Source organism: Ictidomys tridecemlineatus, chromosome 13 (genome assembly GCF_052094955.1).
Source record: "Ictidomys tridecemlineatus isolate mIctTri1 chromosome 13, mIctTri1.hap1, whole genome shotgun sequence".
NCBI lineage: Eukaryota > Metazoa > Chordata > Mammalia > Rodentia > Sciuridae > Ictidomys > Ictidomys tridecemlineatus.
The window spans coordinates 12,339,513-12,362,626 of NC_135489.1; the positions used below are offsets into that span (position 1 = coordinate 12,339,513).

The 23,114-nt window shown below is 41.8% G+C and overlaps 1 protein-coding gene across 1 annotated transcript; it reads right to left on the reverse strand.

Moving 5' to 3' along the window:
- Positions 1-1,218: 1,218 nt before the first annotated feature.
- Serpinb11 (serpin family B member 11) lies at positions 1,219-22,511 on the reverse strand. The gene is made up of 8 exons (XM_005323004.4): positions 22,361-22,511; positions 14,183-14,368; positions 12,654-12,713; positions 11,395-11,523; positions 9,966-10,083; positions 5,056-5,198; positions 4,262-4,417; positions 1,219-2,113 (listed from the first exon to the last, which is right to left on the reverse strand). The coding sequence occupies exons 2-8, from the start codon at positions 14,348-14,350 to the stop codon at positions 1,709-1,711; spliced, it is 1,179 nt and encodes a 392-aa protein (XP_005323061.1). The 5' UTR covers positions 14,351-14,368; positions 22,361-22,511; the 3' UTR covers positions 1,219-1,708.
- Between the last annotated feature and the right edge of the window lie 603 nt (positions 22,512-23,114).

Consider the following 23,114-nt stretch of genomic DNA (forward strand, 5'->3'; position numbering starts at 1 on the left):
GTATGTGTGGGTGTAAAGAGATACTGATGTGGAGATATATACATTGGCAAGAGTTTGTATGGTCCCTATATTAACTCAGAATTCTCCAGAATATATCATATTGGTGGTGTTTTTCTGGGGGATCCTAAATCCAAAGTCTCCTTACAAACTCCTGTCTCAGAAGTCCTCCAGCTCCCTCTCACCTCAGCTCTCAAGTCACAGTCTCTCCAAGTCCTATTCTCATCACTAGCATCCACATCAGTACCTTTGAAGGCCTCTCCATAAATTACCTCAGAAGAATTCTCTGTATGAATTTCCCACCCGTTGGTGGACCACACTGAGTCTCTTTAACTGTTGGAGGAAACTGAGTATCACATAGCTCTGTCCTCATTACTTGCAGGACAACTGGTTGCATTAGTCAGCTTTCTGTTGCTATATCAAAATGCCTGAGAAAATCAACTTAAAGGGAGGAAACATTTATTTTGGCTCATGGTTTCAGAGGTTTCAGTCCATGATTGCTTGGCCCTATTGCCTTGGGGCCTGTGGGACAGACCATCATGGTGGGGAGGAGCACACAGCGGAGGAAGCTACCTACCTCACAGTGGCCAGGAGGCAGAGAGAGAAGGAGGAAGGAGCTGGAGTCCCAGTACCCCCCTTCAAGGTACACCCCACTGACCTAACTTCCTTCCAGCACCAGCAGCCAAGGACCAGACCTGAAACACAGGGGCTTTGGGGACAAGTGAGATCCCAAGCCCAGCACTGGTGCAGGTGGTACCTCTGCACTCCTGCCCAGCTCGTGCCAGGTACCACCCAGAAGGACTCAGCATTCCCTGGCAGACTTCATCACCGTCTCTTCAGGATGTTTAAGGTGAAAAGCAGATGCCAAGAATCCATCTTTTCTACATGGGTCACTAGTGATTCTTGTCTCCCCCTGTTCCACATTAAACCCTGTGAGTGTATTTCAGCTGATATCATCTGATCCTTGCTCCATGTTATCTTGGGCACAAAATGTGGAGGCTTTCTCCAAAGTCAAACTACCTGATTGGTATCTGTCTTTTGCTCTTCTGAATTCTTACTCATGGAATGACTTTTTCAAAGGAAGAACTATGTCACCCAATTTGGTACCTAACAGTGATTTAGCCAAAAATTCCAATAAAATATTCACTAACTTAGAGTTGGCCTTATTCACAATCTCCCTTTATAAGTTATTTAATTGCTGCTTATAAGTCTTCAAAGAGCTTAAGGCATTTCATGCATTTATTATGGTCAATACAGAATTCTGAACTGAAACTTACAATGTTATCTTTAAACAGCAAGGAAAATTATAACATTTAAAAATCCATCCAAAGTAGAAGCCCTTAAACTATTTTTCTAAAGGCAGAGCAGTCACTTATTCACAATCTTACCAGTATACACAAGTCAAGAGAATCTAAGCCTTTAACTGTTTTCTCATTGACTGATCATGTCACCTGGGTAGTACTCACACAAGGCTCCAAAGATTCAAACAACAGCAACAACAAAAAAAAGCTAGAAAACTTTTGTGTAAATGTTTTTTCTTCCATGGTGACCACAGCCTTAGTTTCGCCAACTCAGGAATGAGCTAGAAAAGATCCTAGACCTATTTTACAGAATAGCAAACTGAGACACAGAGGAATGTGAGGTGCAGATGCAGTCACCTGTTTGCCCCGACACCTCCTCTGTGTCCCTGAGCCTCATCCAGCCCCTCTATTTATGGAGAGGCAAGCTTGCCCCCGAAGAGAATCATATTGGTACAAACTTCCTTTATGAAGAACAGGAAGGGACGATTTGCCACAAACTGATCTCGGATGGGGAGTCTTTTCACAGCAATGCTTTCCCCAGAGGCTGCCGCTGCCTCCGTGCCCTCTTCGTTGACATCCACATAGGACTTGTGGATGACTTTGGATAAGTAGAGGCGTCTGTCTGGTGACATCCCAGAGAGATCAGCTTTGGCCTGGTTGAAGATGTCAGTCATCCCTAGGGATTTGAGCAGGGTGTTCAGCTCATACTTGATTTCAAGCTTGAATCGGGGGATGTGAACTTCCACGTCTCTTTCCATCATGTTAGCAGAGCTGGTCCACTCCTGGAACGTCCTGCCATTCAGCTCCTTTTCTATCTGAGAGAAAAAGTACAGATGAGCCCACCTGAGCCAAACATGCAGGCTTTCCATTAAATACATTTTTTTAAAAATAAATTCTCAATAGGAATGGTTCGATTTCATTGCTTTCTTCTCTACCTGGAGAGCATGCTCATGTGCTGCCTCTCTGGAAACAGTCTTGCGTTTAACCTCACTTCCCTTTGGTCTACCTCGGGTCTGTATTTCATCCTGCAGTTTCCTGTGTGCACCCTCGATCCCCTGGGCATTAGGCTTCACCTAGAGTTCTCTCTGGGTTGTTCCTGAAGTCCCTGTGTGTCTGCTTCCTGGATGAGTTCAACCACTTCTTCTCAGTCTGCACATGGGAAGTAGTTGATCACACTCTTCGTTAGGAACTTGGTTTTCATTTGGCTTTTAAGATGCCAGGTCCCCTTGTTCTTGTTCCACTGGGACAGCTTTCATCTCCTCCTGTCCCTTATTTTTTGTTGGGTTGCTCCTAAAACTGAACTCAGGTGCTAACCTGACACCCTTCATGCGACTACCAACCACTTCACCTTCCACATCTGCTCAGGCTTCCAGAAGAAGACTCAGCAACCCTGAATTCTCATTCTCTATCCAGTTTTATCACTTTCTGTCGACCCTTGGAATGTCTCCCTTTGGGCACTTGAGACCCTCTAGCCAGCCCTCCTGCAGGGCCGAGCTACCAAAGTGTCACATCCCATTTTCCTAGTCAAGAGTTCAAAGCATTTTCATCACTTCCTGCCCTAATCATGTAAAATCTTTCATAAAGTACAGGTAGTTTTTATCCTGAAGTATCCCTTTACTTTTTCTTTTTCTGCCTTAATCCAAGTTACCATGATCTCATGACAAAAACCCTCACACTTTTTTCTCTGGTGGGGTGGGCAATAGGGGGTACTGGGGATTGAACCCAGAAGCAATTAAACACTAAGCCTCATCCCCAGCCCCTTTTTATATATTTTTATTTTGAGAAAGGGTCTCACAAAGTTACTTAGGGCCTTGTTAGGTTGCTGAGGCTGGCTTTGAACTTGTGATCCTCCTACTTCAGCCTCCTGAGGCACTGGGATTACAGGTGTACAACACCCAGCCTGGCAAACCCTCACACTTCTAAGGCATTTGCTCATGTTCTCTGCTCTGCCTGGAGCACGCAGGGTCCCCTTACCTTGCCTGTTCATCTTCTGCTCATCTGGCAAGGCCCACCCTGAGATTATCCTCCAGAAACCTTCTCTGAGCTTCCTATTCTAATTTAGACCCTTTCTACTCCCACAGGACTTTCTGCAGAATCTAAACTGCTTCCAAACTGCTATGTGCCTCCAAATATCTTCCATCCCAGCTGACCACAGGCCCTGGATTCTGTTTCTTTCTGAATTGGCCATACTTGTAGGTCCACCTGTTCCCAGAGCCACGTTTGTGCTTGTCTCACGACTGTCCCCTGTGGACTTGTGCCTATCTCATGTCTCACTTCTCAAACTGAAAGCACACACCCCAGCCCATGTGTTTCGGGAACCCTCCCTGCCCTCTGCCCCCACCTGGGCCACACTGTTTTTACCCTAAGCCCACACTCGCTGACTGACCATGAGCTTCTGCAGGCCCCCAAAGCTTCAACTGTCTTCCTAAGGAGCTGTCCCAGTCAGATTGGGGGAGGAGGTGTGGTCATTCCAAGGCCCCCCTGTGCAGGGCACCTTTGGCTGCAGCTAGGGACAAGGGTTGGACCCAAACTCCTACCACCACCATGACCTCTTCTTCAAGGCCATAGCACTAATTTCCCCACAAAACAAGGAATGTTAAAAACAGGATCCTATAATTGAATTAGAAATACTGTAGTAATTTCCCCGGTTGTAAGACAGCTTAATTGGATTTCTGTGGACTGAAAACATCACGTCTCCCAAGTGTCAAAAGATTCATAAGTGTGTGTGTATTTGTACAGTGTGTCACTCTGCCCCATGTACCTTTTTACTTAAGAATAGCTTGTCCTACCCGAGGATTAAGGTCATTGCACCCTTCCTGTCCAAGCTCCTGGGGTGATGGGGCTGAGCCCAGATCATGAATCAGTGACTGGCTGTAAAGCATCATGGGATACAGGGTGAGTGCAGGAGGGTGTGTGTGGGGGCGCTCTTGCTCTAGCTGCAGGCAGGTGCTCTTGTGTGTTACCTGTTCTAGGTTAGCTGTACCCACTGGAAGCAGGATGATCATGCTCAGTTTGTTGCCGGCGTAGGGCAGCTCAAGGACCTGCATCAGTGGATTCTTGATGGAGGCAAAATTAAATGTTCCAGTTTGATACATCATTTCCACAATGACACTTTTATCCTATTAAAAGAAAAGACTGTAACTAGAAGGTACAGTTACATATGTGAATAGGTATGTATGTATGCTGCTTTCCTTGTGTATCATGAATATATCTACATTAACACTTCAAAGGCAGGATTGGCATGTAAACACCAGGTATATCCTTTTATTACTTTTATGTGCACAGTTTATTTGATTATTTTTATTTTAAAATAAGTCATAGTTAGAGATGAGTAGTTCTAATGCCCATAGATGACTCGAGTCTACTGAAAATCAACCCAGTTTCTACTAATCTGGGAAAATGAAATCATAATGTCAATTTCTTTTTTAATCCTCTTAGAGGGATTCTCTAGAAGAAAAACAGCACAGGTAATTTTATTGTGCTGTTAGAGAAAGTAATCTCAGTATGTTCAAAGAATGTCCAAATAAAATATTAGGAAATTAATAGGTGTCTTCCATTCCAGGGACTCTCAGTGTCTAAACGCTTGTTAGGTACCCCAGAGAAAGGTATTGTCACTTAACAAGGAAAACATAAAAGTTTATAGAAAAAGCAGTGACAGAAACTTAGCCCAGTATGTTCACTAAATCTTTCTCAGTTGTCCTTAAATGATTATCACATTCTCCAAAATTTGCCATCAGTCTGAAAATAAAACACTTACCTCACTTAGCTGAAAGGGGGTTTTAACAGTCTCTCTTTCCTGAAATTTATTTTGCCATTGTCCTTTGAAATATATGGCGCTCACCAGGACCATTACAGAGGAAGGGTCAATTGAGCCCTTTCCAAAGAGGTTTTTAATTTTTCCTTGTAGCGAAAGAAAAAAAGATAATTGTATTTGGATTTGAACTTGCTGATAATAAAGTTGAATAGTTACAAGAAATGTGCATCTATTACTTAAGCTTATTGTACACGTGAGATAGCAGCAGAACTTTTTCATCTGGCCATAGACTCCTGTCAAAGGAAGTTTATTTTAATGAATACTGAAGGTTTTGCTATTTCTAATCAAAAGATAGTGTCCAGGGAGTAGCTAGTACCTCAGTGATGGGTCAATTTTTCCTGCATCTAGTTATACCCAATGCATTATTATATATTACTGCTTACTCAGAAAATTCTTTAATAATGTATTGTGTCTTGTTTTTACTATTTAGCATCCTTTATATTTACCAGAACCTCACTACATGCAAACAGCTAAGTATTTAAAAAGAACCACTCATTCTTAACAATGTGCTAGAATTAGTATATCACAAATATACAACAGAATTTGAAATAAATGCATATTTGAAAATCGAGAACTTATAAAAAGCTATGAGGAATTGCTTGCTTTGGAAATATACTGATCAAAATTGAACGTGATGCCATCTTAGGGAATTTCAGTGCATTGCAATCTATGAAACCTTTCTGGAATACAATCTATCATACAGTATGAAACATAGATATATCTAAGAACCTAAGAATCCAAGTGACAAAGACTTTAATTCGCATTAAACTTCTGGACCTAACACAATAACTAGCATATGATAAAAATATCTAAACTGAAATGCTCAAAATGTATTTCTGAATAACTGGATAAACAAACATATGAATGCATGATAGCAATAATATTCTAAATAAATCCACATTTAGCTCCCTAATGCATATACTCATGGCAGAGAACCTTATCCACTTCATTCTAAACAAGCTTTAACTGATTTGCATGTGCCAAGCACTGTTCTGTACACTAAAACCAAACAAAGGCTATGACACTAAACTAAACAGAAAAATACCCCTACTGTCCTGAAGTTAGCATTTCAATTATAGACTTTTGCTCAGGTTCTTTCTCAATTCAGGGTTCCTGAGCAGCCACTATCAGCAGATCAGAGTGGGTACATGAGATAAAACACATTTTGCACTATGTGCTAAGTAAATTAAAAAATCGAAAAATGTATAAACATTTTCTAACTTAATAAGAAAAACTGGATAGATACATATTTTAATCTGGTCACCTATAACAAAAGGTGAATAAGATCTGTGAGTCCATCAACAAAGAAGGTATTGTTGAGAGCTCTTCACTATTAAGAGATGAAATGGGATACACATATGTTGGAAAGCATGGCCCTATGCTCAGAGAAGAATTTTATGTTGCTGACATGCTCTCTACAAGTAAATTTAGCTCTAACTGTAATCTGGTGTCATTTGATCCTAATTTTAATTTATTTTAATTAATCTGGTGTCATTTTATCCTAATTTTAATTTATTATTCAGATTCAATTTCTTCTCACATCAGGGATTGCCTAACTTTCAAGACTTCAGGAACTAATAGTATCATGAGTCAATGGCATAACCACACAGAGGATTATTTCAACAGGTAATTCCACTACACACCTTTAGGGGGATTAAACTCAAGGACAAAAAGAACTGAATTTTTTTAATCTTAAGCTATTGCTTTTTGTTTGTTTTGATTAGTACTGTCATTTGGAAACTGTGTGTATTGTAGAATGAAGAGAGTGTGCAAAAATATCAGTGACTTTATAAAAAGGTATTTTTGACATGAGATAAGAGAAATGGGTATACAAGGGGGGATTTATCTAAAGTAAAAATCCCATGAATCTGAATTATAATAAATAACACATGTAAGAGATGATGTTTCATTTTTATAAAAAAGTAAATACTCCTTAGTTATGTTCACTTAGAAAGTCTGACCAAATCATTAGCAATGAACACTCATACCCAGATTATAGTATCTAAATATAACTTCTTATTAAAAGAATAACACTTCAAATAATAATTGACCTGAGCTAAAGTTCAACAAACTTCTCAAATATTTAGAAGCAATTTATCAAAGGAGGCACAAGATTGCAAGATAGAGAAATGCAAAATGTTACTGAAAGAACTTAGATAAGGTAAATGTCATGGTCATAGGTTGGAGGCTGAAAAAAGATACCTTTTCTCCCCAACTCTATAGATTCAAAGTGATTTCTATTAAAATTCCAAGTGGTATAGCGGATAAAAGATGACAAGCTAATTTTAAAATGCAAATGGAAATGCAAAGGATAGAGTTTAGCAGAGGCAACCCTAGAAGAGGACCTGCAGGGCCGGAGAACTTCCCCGTCCAGCCCTGAGGACTCATTATGGAGCTGCCACAATCATGGCATGATCATGAGAATAAGCACATGGACAAATGGAACAGAATGGAGACCAGGAGCAAACTCACATGGGCCTCTAATTTGTGATGAAGCTTACATTGTAGTGTAATCAGGAAAGAATTTTCTTCTTAACAAATGGTGCTATGCTAATTAGATGTCCATGTAGAGGGCAATGATTTTTTAAATGAACCTTAAATCTAGTTAAACTACCATAAAGCTTCTGGAAGTTGTAATATGAAAATATTTTCATGAAATAGGAGTAAGCAAAGATTTCTTTAACAGAACCCAAGGGCACCAATTGTAAAGGAAAAGATTGATACATTTTATTCCTTTGAAATTAGGAATTCCACTCATCTAAAGCATCATTAGGAAAGACAGGTACAAAATGCTGGAAGTCATTCATAATATATGTATTCTGTATGTGTAAGGAACTCTTAAAATTTTATAAGAAAAAAAAGTAGACAAATCATCTTTACATAATATAGTAGCACTTCACAAAAGAAAATGTAAAGCAAATGAAAAAGTGTTTGACCATATAATTCATAAGAGAAATACAAATTAATATAAAAATAAATAGAGTGGCTAAAATTAATATGACTCATAATGCTAAGTTTGGGCATGGACCAGTAACAAATAAAATTCCCATTTATTGCTTATGCAAGTAAATTGATGCAACTAATTAATAAAAATGCTTGGCACTATCTAAAATCAAGTGTGTGCTTACCTCACAAACAGCAATTTCATTTCAAGGTGTGTACCCAACCACACTGCATACATACGCATACAAAAAGATATATACCAAAATTCATTTAGGGGTGCTACTTATAATTGCTAATATAATTATAATTATAATTGCTCAAACTAAAAATATCCCAAATGTTCATTAACAATAGAATGAATAAATATACTTGGGATATTCAGAGGATGAAATACACATTGATGAATATTAATAAGGCATGCAGCATAGAACCACAAGCTAAATATTGACTAAAACAGCTAAACACATATTTGTGGTCCCAACTGCATGAACTGTAAAAACAGGCAGAACTTCTGTGTAATAGAAATGGGAGAAGTCAACACCAGGAGGAAGTGGGGTTAGCTTTGGGGAGGGGACCTGCAGTGTTCTTGGCAGTGCCCTTCCTAGTAGCTAATGTTTTATTTTCCTGACCTGGTGTGGCAATGGGTGTGTTCACCTTGTGAGAATTTATCAAACAGCATACATACAGTAGTTTACTTCTCTATAACTGTGTGGGAGAATTTTTGTTGTTTGGTTTTTTGATTTTTTTGGTACTGGGGATTTAACCCAGGGTTACTTTACTACTGAGCCATATTTCCAACCAATTGCATTTTTTATTTTCAGACAGTGTCTCAGTAAGTTGCTGATGCCTCATTGAGTTGCCAAGGGCCTCATTAAGTTGCTAAGGCCGGTCTCAAACTCGAGATCCTCTTTTCTCAGCCTTTATCAAGTATGTATATTTTTTAAAAAATCAGTATTTAGGGGACATAATGACCAACTGCAATGTGTAAATGTTGCTTGGATCCTGATTTAGACAAAAAAAAAAGCGACTGGGGAAACATGAAAACTCACCAAATATCTATTAATATTAAACGATTATTTTCAATTTTGCAGATTTGATAATAGTGTTGTAGTCATATTAAAGTCTACTTTTTTTAGAGAAAAAAATAATATAAGTATAGAAAAAATAGTGACTTCTAGGATTTACTCCAAAATCATATGAAAGAAGTGGAGGGAACAGGATGACAGTACAGAGCAGTAAGGCTGCTCACTGGTGATCAGCAGTCAGTTGAGGGATAGTGAGCAAGGGTGCGTTATATATTCTCACTACCTTTGTGTATCCTTAAGTCTTTCCTTAGCTAATATTTAGTTAGTTAATTTATTTAATTATTTTAGTTAATAAAAAATAGTATTTAATTAAATTATTATTATTATTTAGTTAATAATATTTAATTATTTAGATATTAATCAATCTCTGGTATAAGCCAGATGTGATGGCACAGGCCTGTAATCTCAGCTACCCAGAAGGCTGGTTTCAATATTTAAATATTTTAAATAGAAGAAATGAACAAATCTTTGCATCAAATATGTAATGTGCCACTTTAAATTTAAAGTAATATTTAACAATAGGTAGGGGTTTTTAAATTGCAAAAGGGAGATTTGATTTTAAATAAATATTTAAATATTGATTTTAAATAAATAAACTGCAGAATTTAAAACATTTCTCTAAAGTGGAGATGACATTCACTCTCATTCTCAGAGCCATGGGGCAGATGATTGTCAGGAGTCCTTTGAACACGGCCCCGGTGCTTCATTGCTGATCTATCTCTCCAGTCCTGGACCCGCTCAGCCTCCCTGTTAGCACGTTGACCCAGGAAGTGTATCAACACAGCACAGATAAAGTCTGTGGACACATAAGTGACTCATCCTTACCATTAGTTTTATTTTCAACCCAAGCATTAATGGTGTTTCTCGCTTCTTCTGTGGACTGTTCAAAATCAACAGTCTGCAGGCCGGCTTGGTAGAGTTTCTCAGAACAGCTTAAATATTGCTAAAAAAGAAAGTACAACCGAATGACAGGAAAAAAGGACAAAGAAAACAAACACATTCAAAAGTCCCAACAGAGATGAAGGCAGTTCGTGGATACGAGTTTGACAGAAAGCAAAATCCATATGTGCTTCTTTTTATTTTATTATTTACTTATTTGGGTGGTACTGGAGATTGAAACTCAGAGGCACTCTTCTACTAAGTTATATCCTCGACCCTTGTTTATTTACTTACTTATTTGTTTGTTTTGAAACAGGATCTCACTAAGTTGCCTAGGCTGGCCCCAAACTTTCAATCCTCCTGCCTCAGGCTTCCAGAGAGCTGAGAGTACAGGCCTGTGCCACTACACTGGGCTGGTACTTACTTTTTAAAAAAATTTTTAAGTTGTAGTTGGATACAATATTTATATTTTACTTATATATTTTTATGTGGTGCTGAGGATCAAACCCAGAGCCTCACACATGCTAGGAGAGTGCTCTACCACTAAGCCACAACCCCAGTCCTGGTACTTACTTTTAATAAAACAAATACACTTTTAAAAAATCCAAAAACTTTCCCCCAAAATATGTTCAGAAATGTTTTGTTGTTGCTTCTGTCATATCATCAGCTTTCTTGGTTTGAAAACACTCAAAACAAAAATGATATTGCATCTCACACCATCCCTCCACTTATTGCTTCAAAGTAAAGAAACAGGAGTGATTATGTGATTGCTGTCATATTATAGATGAGAAAATCAATAACCAGAGTGGTCACATGACTTCCTTGTCTGACGTCTACCAGAAGGCTTCCCACAGGGTGCGTGCATGCGTGTGTGCATGTGTGTGTGTGTGTGTGTGTGTGTGTGTGTGTGTGTGTGAATTTCTTCACAAATCATCCTATATAAAATTAATAATATCTAAAGTAGACTATTGACATTTTAAAAACTTATGTAAAATGTCATGAACAATATCTAAAGGCATTCACTATTTTGTTCACATGTAACATACTATCCAAGGATACAGCCTCTGCATAGACACTAGCCTTCCCTTAACTGACTCCTCACTCCAAAACCTGCTCTATGCTGGCATTCTGGAGCCATGCTGGTTTGTGCTTCATCTCTTACCTTGGTTCTTGGACAGCTTTAGAGATTTTTCTATGGTAAAGAATTTTTATTTGATGTTTCACAACTCTAATGAGAGTTTTGATAAAATCGTGTCTCTGTAACCCTAGGTCAGCTCAAATTCAATCTCTTAAAATTAAATGCCAATGCCTTTTTAAAAAATAATCCCTTATAGATTTCATTGTATGAAATTCAGAAGGTGCCAGATGGGCTCACCTGATGGAATTCCATTGCCTTTGTCCCATAGAGTCGGTTGGCGATGCTGAGGGTGTAGTTAGTGCCCGACTGGTTGATTTGAGAGAGGAGCTGTCCAAACTCGGAATGCAGCCTTCCCGCTTGACTGCACTGATAGAAATAAACAGAGTGATTTGTCAAGTGGCAGGATTTCTTGCCATTGGAGTGTCATAAATAACATGGAAACAGTACCTGAGAGCAAGGTGTCTGCCTCTGATGAACAGGGCAGGGAATATAAGGTTTAAAGTGTTTTTTTTTTAAATTTTTTTTTAATTTTTTTTAAGTCTCCTTTAGCGCCATAGTCTCACCAAGCTGTGACTTTGTTTGCAGACTGTGTGGAGAATTGTATGCACTAGGCTCTAATGGTTTAATTCAAAAGTTGGAGTTTCCATGAATAAAGAGATCTTAGTGATATGTTCAGATACATAATCCAAGTTTTGTGACTGCTCTTAAACTTATAGACTCAATTTTTTTCTCTGCCACACTCTTTTTGTGGTCTCAGTTTTCTATGTGCTTCTTAATGAAACACTTTGGTCCTTTACTGGACAGTTCCAACACCCTCATTTGTCCCTCAGTGGTGGAATTCTGATAAGCTTACAGCTTTGATGATTTGAAAGGTGGCTAAGAACTTACCGACCTGCAGGGTTGAGGCCTATATTCCCTGAAGCAATGAGTCCCAAGCCATGGCTTTGGTCTCCTGATAATAAGTTAGGTACTTTGAAGCAAAATTTCAGTGAATCTATATGCATTTATGTATATTCTCAAGCAGTACCAAATAACGACTTTCATGTGGGACTCCTATATAATTTTGATGTCAAAACGATGCTCCTATTAGAAAGAACTAAGGACCATTGTCCCAAAGCATGTGGGTGGGACAACCTCAGACCCAGTCTGTAGTTACATGGCAAAGCGTCAGGGTCCTTTCTCAATTTCCTCAGTAGCAGAAAAATTCTAACCCTGCATAGATAAGGCTGGCAGACGCAACAAGAAGCACAGAACAGAAGTGTGTGAGAACGAAGGCAATCGTCAAATCTGGGGGCTCTGACTAATATTGCTAATATCATTAGTAATGACAGTAATGTCATCACTGTCATTATCATAGTGTTAAATAGGCTACAGAGGTTATCAGAAACAGTGAAGGAGGGATCAAGGAGACAGTGATGCTCTCCAGCCCTGGACTATCCTCTCTGGGGCTCTGATGTGAAGGTGCAGTTGACAGCTCAGCAATGACGTCACCATACCTCAGCTGAGTCCCTGAACTCTGATTTCAAGAATTCTGCAATATGATTGTAGTGAAGCACCTGGAAAAGGGAAACGGGATCAATCAGTATCAAAAGTAAAAGAGTCCACAAAAGTTGAGAGCTGTGTTTGTTCTTTCACTTCAGGGAAAGACTGATAGTGACAGCCAGATTTTAAGGATGCCATGTCTCATCTGAAGTCCTGGGTCGTCTTTACATATGTTATTTAACCCTCCCAACAACTTTATGAGTAGATTCTACTGTCCCCATTTTATACAAGGGAAACTGAGGCCAAAAGGTCAAGGCATTGCTCCAAACCACTGTCCATGAGGCTCCAGGGACTGAGCTCTTAGGCACTCTTCTTGACTTCCCTCTCCTATTCTTCTTGGCTCATTTAACTAGGATGGTGCCCATCTGGGGCAAGGCAAAGCGTTGCATTTTCCCAGCACAGACAATAGTAAGATATGAGGACAACAGTAAGACAGGCAAGTGTCTTAAGAGTTATTAAGTGATATTCTTCTCTAGGTGCTTTACAGAAATTATATATATATATGGAAATCACCATTATTAGCCTATGAAACCTAAAAGTCACCGTTCCTTCCAAGTCTGTTTCCCTGTCTGTAAAATGGGGATAACACTGCCCAACTGCTACATGGAGCTGTGATGAAGAAATGTAGTAACGAATATTTTTTAAAACTTAACTAATTTCTAATATGCAGTAAGTTTCACCAAATTGTTTAAAATTCTATAAGAAAAGGACGTCTTCCTCTATAAGAAAAGTACATATGTTCTCTATCACACTTAAATCACTGAAAGTAGGAATTCCTAGAGTAAACCACAGAGACTTATTTGTGACGCCACTTGTGTTGGGATATGAGTTTCCCCCAAAAGCTCACGGGTTAAGCCACGCAGGAATATTCAGAGGCGAAATGAGAGTGTAACCTAATCAGTGGATTAATCCATTTGGTGGATTAATAATTAGAAGGGACTGCTGACCTGGGTGGTAACTGTAGGCAGGTAGGGTGTGACGAGAGGAAGCAGGTCACTGGGGGCGTGCCTTTGGGGTTTCTATTTTGTCCTGGTGCCTCCTTCTCTCTCTGCTTCCTGGCTGCCCTGAGCTGAGCCACTTCCCTGTGCTGAGCTCTTCTGCAGGGATCTTCTACCCCACCTCAGGCCCAGAGCTGGAGTCAGCTGATTATGGACTGAAACTCTGAAACCACAAGCCCACAATAAACATGTCCTCCTCTAAGCTGTTCTTGTCAGGTATTTTGGTCATGGTGACACAAAGCTATCTAAACGCACCCCTGACAATAAGGAAGAGACCATCTGATGCATGGATCACACTATTTGCATGACAGTGTATCCTGTTACATAAGCCATTTTCCCTTTTTAAGAACATGATCTGCCCAAGTGTGTTTTGGCAGTTCTTTCTGCATAAAGATAGAAGTCATATGGTGGAGCAGAGAGGACAGGGAGGGAAGGGACACGTGGACAGTGCGAGGCTCAGGGGAAACTGCCCATGGGTTCCTTACCTTTTCTATTTGGTCTGCGCTGTTCCCTCTGGCACCAAGGAGGAGCATGCTTAGCGCAGAGAGCAGACTCAGTGGAGAAAAGAAGACATTGTCTCCTACGTTGTTACTGCTCAGCTCCTTGAACACATCAAGACAAAATTCAACGTTTGCTGTGCTGAGGGAGCCCATTCTGACACCAAGCTCTGCCTGAGAACAGGAAGGAGAAAATAATCTCAGAACATCACTTGATGGTACCCAGAGTTCAGGTTATACATGTCATGAATGTAGGCGTCTGATCTCACGGCTTCAGGAAAACGTATACGTCCTGTCTCAGCCTCTGAAAAAGTAGCAAATGCTAGAAGGAGGAATTCACTTCATTTTAGATTCCAATGACTAGATCTACTATCCTCCAGCCAATGGCTCAACACTATCTCACCATCTCTTGTGAACATGGAAGAATGAACTATAGGGCAATCCCTTCTTGGCCCCCACTTGTCCCTGCAAGAGTTCTGTTTCTATTCTTCACAGTTGAATAAGTCTTTTCACTCTTACCAAAAAAAAAAGATCTATGATTGTTCAGGAGCAAAAGAGCATGGGGAATTGGATTCTTTTGTGCTTGATTTCCACGCTTTAGGAAACACCTCAGCCTGGAATTCGTGCAGAAAAATTCTTTAACTAAACAAACTCAGCCAAACAAGATATTGTCCCACTAGACTGACAATTTTGCAGCCTCATAGGAGGGAAATGCCTCCGTCTCAGTCATGCTTGCACAAATTATCTGATAATAATGTAGTGTTAGACAAAATTCTCTGCACATATTTTCACTGGTCCATTATAGTTGCACATAATAGTGGGATTCATTGTGAGATAGTCATACGTTTTTATTTCCCTGATGGACCTCACTCCCTGTACTCCTCCAGGAAAGTGCGGCAACACTGTAAAGTGGGCCACACCATAGGAAGGTGATCAGAGCCCCAATCCTGGGCTCATGACCATGTTAGTGGCCATTGAGGAATGAAGAGGAATGCTGAGATAGAAAAGATGACCTGGTGGTAAATGTGTTACCTTAGGAATCGAGCATGCTGGGAAGGAAGAGTTTATTCTATTCACTACACCAAGACTAATGGAGCTAATTGTAGGGAGTTACAGAAATAACAGTGATCAAGAATCATTTCTGGGAGCTGGGGATGTGTCTCAAGCAGTAGCGCGCTCGCCTGGCATGCATGCGGCCTGGGTTTGATCCTCAGCACCACACACAAACAAAGATGTTGTGTCAGCCGATAACTAAAAGAAAATAAATATTAAAATTCTCTCTCTCTCTCTCTCAAAAAAAAAAAAAAAAGAATCATTTCTGTCCCCGAAAGTCTTGTTGTTCAGGAGCCTGGTGCTTCCTGGCCCTGACTTTCAGCTGACCCTCTCTCCTGGTCCCACCCCGCCTCCTCTGTCTTCTGTAGGACCTCCTTCCACGTTCAACCTCCATGCATGATGGATCAGACTTCAGATCTTGGGCCTCTCCTGCATTCACGCTCAGATCCAAGTTGACCTCATCCAGCCCGGGCCTTGCATGAGGTTGATATGCTCTGAGCCCCTGCATTTACGCTGCCCCTGAATTCCAGACCATCCAGCCAGCCACACACTCAAACTCCGCTCTGTAGCTAATAGGTCTCTCAAACCTAAGGTGCAGAAATGAACACCCCCTCCCCAGCCTCTCCTCTGGTAAATAGCACCTTCACTTCTCTACTTGTTCAGGCTAAAGAGCTTAGGATCACCTGTTGAGAGCAACAGCGGAAGGGGCCCCAGCAAACTTCCAGGGATTGGCGTACAGCAGCCCCAGCAAACTTCCAGGGATTGGCATACAGCAGCCCCAGCAAACTTCCAGCTTATTGGCTCACTGTGGCCCCAGCAAACTTCCAGCTGCCAGCTGATTGGCTCCTCTGTGGTGATGCTCATTGGGCTGTTTCCCCGCCCATTCAGACCACGGAGCTGCTCATTGGGGGATTCTTTTGGCTCCGCCCATGCGTCCCAGCCAATGAGCCAGAAGAGTGGGGCTTGAGGCTCCCTGGAAGCTGCTGGTGGCAGTTGGGCTCTGAGGGAATTCCTGAAGAGCTCATGTGGTACAGCGTGTTCTAAAAATAAAGTTCATTTCTGCTTGACAAGTGGCTCCTGAATTGTGCTAGCCAGACTATGACATTATTTTTAGAACACAGGCTGCACCACAGGAGCTCTTCAGGAATTCCCTCAGAGCCCAACTGCCACCACCAGCTTCCAGGGAACCTCTCAACCCCACTCTTCCCACTCTTGAGGCCTATTGGCTGGGCCGCATGGGCGGAGCCAAAAGAATCCCCCAATGAGCAGCTCCGTGGTCTGAATGGGCGGGGAAACAGCCCAATGAGCATCACCACAGAGGAGCCAATCAGCTGGCAGCTGGAAGTTTGCTGGGGCCACAGTGAGCCAATAAGCTGGAAGTTTGCTGGGGCTGCTGTGAGCCAATCAGCTGGAAGTTTGCTGGGGCCCCTTCGGCTGTGGCTCTCAACAAATCACCCTTAAATGTTTTCTCATTCACAGTCCATCTATGAAAATATCCTGTTTCTTCAGCTTCAAAAATATCCACCCTCTGCCCACTTCTCACACTCTTCAGTTACCACCCTGGTCAAAGGTACCTTCCACTCTCTCCTGGAGTACTGAAACAGTCACCCAGCTGCCTACGTCCCTCTTTACCCTCTCCATGGTATGTTCTACAGAAACTAGAGTGATATTTTTAAAAGATGCTCTCCCCTACCCAAAAGCCCTGTGTTTTCCCTCCTCTCAGGGAAGAAACCAAAATCATTACCATGGAAAGCAAGGCTCTCCAGGCTGGCCCCAGCTCCCTCCCAGACCTCATCCCCTACCACTCTCCCACCAGTTCACCCTGCATGAGCCATGTCACCTCCTTCCATTCCTTCTGGGTGACATGTTCTCATTAGTAAGAATCCCTGATCACTCATTCAGTTTGAGAAGGCAGCCACCATCTCTCCACCAGAGCCCCAATGTTCATTTTCTTCTGCCACTTGTTACATGTCACTGGACTGACTGAGTATGTATGTGTTTATTGTTGGACCCACTTCCTCCAGGGTGTCACCTTTATTAGAGCAAGGGCTAGGTTTTGCCCTTATGCTTTTTTTTTTTTTCTTGTGTAGTTGTAAATGGACAGAACGCCTTTATTTGTTTACTTTTAAGCGGTGCTGAGGATGGAGCCCAGTGCCTCACACATGCTAGGCAAGCACCCTGCCCCTGAGCCACAGCCCAAGCACTGCCCTTTTGCTTTCTTCCAGCACCTGGACCAACGCTGGCAGCAGCCACAGGATAAGCACCTGTGAAAGAAGCACAGGAGGGGATTTCAGTCTGGTCAATGTGATGCTACACAGTGATGCTGAGGGAGCAGGAGGCAGGGGCACAACCTGAGAGGTAGGACAGACCTGGAGGGGGCGAGGTGCCCGCTGCCTCTTGAAGAACGAAATCAGACTCACCCAGATGTGTGCGTGTCAGAAAAGAGCTCCCCACAGAAGGAACGGCGTGAACAGGGACTCAGACACCCAAGAGAATGCTATGTTACAAAAACATGAAATGGGCAGTCAAAACAGTGGTGGGAGGCAGGCAGGACGAGTCCTTGGGCGCTCCGCAAGCCCCATTTAGGAGAGACCAGACAACTCATGGTGTGGCGGGCCCCCATGCAGCTAGACAGAAGTTCAGACCAGAAGTTCAGTCCAGGATGCTCCCTCCCCTCCCCTTCCTCTCGGACCTTCTGAATGACTTCCTGGGGTTCTCTTCTCAGTGGTCTCCCCACCTCCCACCCTCAGATTGCTCCGCAGGCCACCACTGGAATTCTCTCCCATGCTCCCTTCCTTGGATGGGTATTTCTTCTTTCTAAATACCTTAAATTCTTCCCTAGACAGCTTTAAAAAAATGTGGATTGCCCACTCTTCAGCCATCCCCTCCCACTTTCCTTCTGTGCTGAGAACCTGCTTTCCTTCAGATTCTATAAGGTCACACCTGCAGAGAAGGTTCCACCCTCCTCAGCCCCCAGGAGCAAGCCTTGGTTGGCCTAACCCGACTGAGACATCTGTCTCTCAGGTCAGTGACTGGTTTAAGACTCAGAAAGGCTGTAATTTTTTGCCAATAAAAACTATTGCAACAGTTGCTGGAGGGCTTCAGGGAAAGCCTTCTCTCCGATAAGAGGAGACCCACAGGAGGACACCAGCTTTTGCCCTCTTCTCAGAGTCATGTCATGTACATGCAACTACTATTGTAGCAGCTGTTTTGCTACCATGAGATAGCCAGCCAAGAGGATGCCCAGCATCTCAGAGAGAAAAGATGGAAAAACCTTGAGTCCTCAATGACACATCATCCAGGATGATGAGCAACCTGGGCCCTGCCCAAACATGGGACTTCTTGTCACGTCACATGAAAGCTTTTCCTTGTTTTTAAATAAACCATTTTAGTTGGGTGTCTTGGCACTGGCAGCTGAAGCATCCCAACTCACCTTAGGAATTTCTTTAGGCACCTTTCACTAAGGCCAATGAGCCCTCCCCCACATTCACGCTTTCCTGGTCAGCTACATATTTTCTTATTTAGTCTCTGGGGAACCTGAAAATATCTCACTCTTTTACCTTTGACCTTCTAGGTTACAGCTTTGCCTTCTTTTATAGAACCTGAGTCTAGGCCTACATTCCCTTGGACATTATGACAAATGACCCGTGTTGGTCCCCACCTGTGCATGTCTATTCTAGGTACTAACTTGTCTTGGGTCAGTGCAAATCTGAGCTGAGCTCACAGGAGGTGTGTTCTCTGGAATGTGAACTTGTCACTGATTCAGGTATTTGTGGCATGCGTCTTACCAAAACAGTGCTGCAGTGCCCTGATTGTCAAACACAGCTAACAGAGCCCAGCCTTCAGACCTGGGGAGGGAGAAGAGAGCAGGGGCTCTCTTAAATTTATGTCAGACAGAGTGAGCCCCAAAAACAGTGTGTCACTTTTGGACTTCCAAAATAACGACCCATGGCATGTGTAAGGTAGAAATGATGCTCGCACATCCCTGTAATCAAAACCGGTTGCCCTAAAATTATCATTAAGGAGCGGATATTGCACATTCCAGTTGTCAGACTACCAAGCAGAGTATAATAGGGCCCAGCAGTTATTCTACTCCAAATCTGGATTATACTTTTCTTTGCTCTTGATGTTTTGGGGTTTTGTTTTTGTTTTGTTTTTAAGGTATAACAGAGGACTTTGCTAGTCTTATTTCACTAAAATGCAATTCTATTCTTTTAGTAGGATTCTGTCGTTCAAATTAATTTCAATATAGTTCTCTGTGATGTGCATAATGATGTCAGTGTCCTTGACTTTGTTTAGTGATTTGGGCAATGAATGTTCACCCAATAATGAAGACTGTCAAAGCTGGACATTCTTCATACTATATTCTGCATCACAGTGAATGGAGTTAGCTAGTAGAATCTTGTTCTTGAAGGCAAGTTCAAATATACAAGTAAATGTACACTTATTTTTCTTAAATTTATGTCATAGCATTACTGTAAAAGAGCTTGTCCACACATGTTATTGAAGCCCTGTTATTACCTAAGAAAAGGCTTTGGAATATAGTACTAGACTTTGAAATACACCACTACACTGCTGGACATACACATACTAGGGTATGTCCAACACTTTTATTAGTCTGTCTGTCTGCTGTCTATCTTTTTTATAACTGCAAGTGCAGAAGGCTCTAGTAATCTCACTCCTCTCTCCCGTCACAAGCCATCATTGAGCTACAAAGGCCATTCTCTCCTTAGATTATTGCCTTCGGCCTACTTCATTCTCCTTCCCCTCCACCCCATAGACATTGCTTTTGTTTAAATCATATCCTTTTATTATATGTGTTCTTACAAAATAGCAATTTTCTTAGTTTATTCCCTTTTAATTCTCATAAATGAGCTTCTGTGAAATGGCTTCTCACTTAGTACTATGTTTTAAGATGCGTCCGCGTGACTCTGGGAACATAATCTGTGACTGCTGACTGCTGCCTTCCTGTGCTTCCTGCCCATTTCTGTCTGTCCACTCCCAGGCACAGACACCTAAATGGCCTCTTGCTTTACACCATCACAAAGAGTGCTGTGATGAACATCCTCATACACACCCAAGGACACGCCTATTCAAGAATTTCTTTGTAAAGGAAACAACTGAATCACTCAGTTTGCAATGGCCCAAGTACTACACGTGTACCATTCGGAGTCTTAAGTCTTGTGGGGTGAGCCATGTTTCTGCAGTTCAGAGAAGACAGCAAGGGCTTGCAGGGGTCATGTGCGGTCAGTCAAAGAGTGAGGATCCCAACAGGGGTCCATCTGTTCTCAAATCTATGTTTCTCCCACCTGCTACCATATGCTAGTAAGAAAAGTGGTTCTTTGAGATAAAATGATGATTTTATTGCACTGTTTACTATTTCTATCAATGACAGTGTCTTGCAAGAAAAATGAAGAAATTTTGTGTAAGACTTAGAGCATTAATAGGCTAACTTTATAGTTAATGAATGTATTATTATTTTTCCTTACTTCACAGATCTTACGAATCTTCAAGAGTTCAGCTCACAGTACAAAAAAGGGAAGATTTTAGGTTCAAGTTTTTCTAAAAAATCATTGGAAATATATAACTAGAATTAGTCTATGAACTTTGGTACTTAGCAGGCTTATTGTCAAGATGGAGTTTTAACTGTCATCAGTGTAGCATGGAGGGCGTCTATGGTTCCTCTTCATTTTGCAAAATTCTACCTTTTAGCATTAGAAATCTTTCACACAGAGTCCCAGTGTCAGCCTTATATTCCACTGAGCTTATGCATTAGACTTATTGTCTTCACATGTACCAGGCAGATTTGGGCTCATTGGGCTCTTCCTCACAGGACTGACCATTCCCTGAGGGCAGGGAAAATATTCCCAAGAAATTATCAGTGTTCTCACATTCACCCCCAAATCCACGTCAGTTAGAGAAATCAACATTCTGAATATTCCACAGCTTCTAGACTGATCTGTATTACCTAGTCAGTTCCATGGAAGAGGAAGCCCACAGTTAACAGAAGTCCCAAGGCACATGGAGTTTTATCAGAGTTGAATGGACCCCTGAGAAGGTCCCACTCAGGTGGGGAGAGAAAGCTGGGAGTGTCCTAAACGTTGACGAGCTTCGACCTGAATCCCCAGACATGGAATGAATTATAGAAAACTCCTTTGCACCTTTTTGTCTGCTTCTGGGGGTAAGAAACTCCTCTGCCAAGCAAAAGGAACGTGACCTCAGGAAGCTGCTATGGGAGAGAGTTAGGGAAAGGCAGGTGCTGGAGACTTTCTGGGTTACAAGGGAGGTTTCCAAAAGAGACCCAGCTCTCCAGGAAATGTGAGGAAGGAACCTATCTCACCAGGTGATACTGACACTGAAGGACTGCTGGGGACAGAGGGTCTAGGCTAGTTCTAGGGGAGAAACATCTCCAAATGTTCCTAAGACATCAGCCTCATAAAACCCAGAAGGCAGCCACTCACAGGACTCTTGTCTTGTGACAGCTTTTTTAGTGTCCAGAAGTCAGAGCAAATCCTTTTCTCTCACTCTCTGTCCTTCAAACTCTCTAAAGTTTTGCTCAGTCTTAGAACTAATCGAAATTTCCAAATGCACACCACATCACACAAACATAAACCCTCAGACTTTTATGCCCATGTGCAAAAATACACATATTAACAGACTGATTTTATAGCCATAAGAAAAAAAAACACAGAACAAGCAAAATAAAGAAATTCTTTCTAACACATGGTGATTAATAAGGCCAACGGAGTGGAGATGAGATCCTTCAAGGAACCAAGAGAGGCTTCATCCTACAGGACACACAGCCATGCATGACTAGCTCTGTTTCAAATAAGGATTGTTATTAAGTAGAAAATATCCACGGAGTTTCATTTTACTCAACAAATCAGAGATTTGAAATCAAGTGAGCCCGCCTCAAAATTTTTAAAATGCACATTATCAATGATATTCCAATGTGTTCATGGATTCATAAAGGAATCAACAGAAGCCACACTTATTAAAATATAAGCTTCCCCCTCATTTGGCTCACATGTCAAAGGGCCTTACATTGCTTTTATTGGTTCCCCTTTGAGAATAAGCTCAACCAGGATAAATGACAGAAATACTTCTCCTTACCTTTGCTGCTTTCTGATGGTGAAGTGGACAGCTTGGCAGGCTGGACTGGAGCTGTGTCCCTCAAGGAAATGCAAGCCTTCACTTTTTGGCTCCTCCCTTTCCATTTGTGTCCTTAGTGACTCAACTCCCCACCTGCTGGGCACAAAGCCCAGCCCTAACAGGAAGTGCTTGTAAAGGGCCTGAGAGCCACTGTGAGGGATGGCTGGGCTCTGGAGAAGCTGGAAGTTCTGACCCTCTTTCTGCTTTACTAATAGGGAAACGTTGACAAACCCAGCCCTGATGCAAGAAAAATACGCTCTTTCTAAAGAGAACCACATCAGCACATCACGTTGGCAATGCCATACTGAGAATTCCAGGGATTGCCAGTGTCCCTGTACATGACACAAAGCTACTCAACAGGAAAGATTCCAATTATGACAAATGCTTCCCAGCCTGAGGCACATTGATCCCAAGATCTCCTGGGCTTTTCTGCATGGAGCATATATATGCTTTCATGTGGCACTTCGGAAACCCACCAGCAGGCAAATCCTGTCCCATTAAAAAGAACACAAGAGTGTGTTCACCCGGAGTTGTTCGGTGGTTTCCATTTAAAACCTTGGCAGGTAGAACAAGCCTCTACTATCCACAGGCTGAGATTGCAGAACTGGGGGAGAAAAACTACTGATGAGGGGTGGGGTGAGAGTTGCAGATGAGATCTCTTTGGGGCATACAACAGGCAGAAGCAGCATCAGAAGTAAAGCCCCATTCCCCCTGG

Bases quoted from the DNA above. Each gene is read 5' to 3' on its own strand.
- Serpinb11 (XM_005323004.4), bottom strand. From the start codon at position 14,350: ATGGGCTCCCTCAGCACAGCAAACGTTGAATTTTGTCTTGATGTGTTC. The intron at 12,714-14,182 runs GTAAGGAACCCA...TCCCTTTTCCAG, and splicing joins GCGCAGACCAAATAGAAAAG to GTGCTTCACTACAATCATAT. The intron at 2,114-4,261 runs GTAACACACAAG...TTTTTCTCTCAG, and splicing joins GTACAGCTAACCTAGAACAG to ATAGAAAAGGAGCTGAATGG.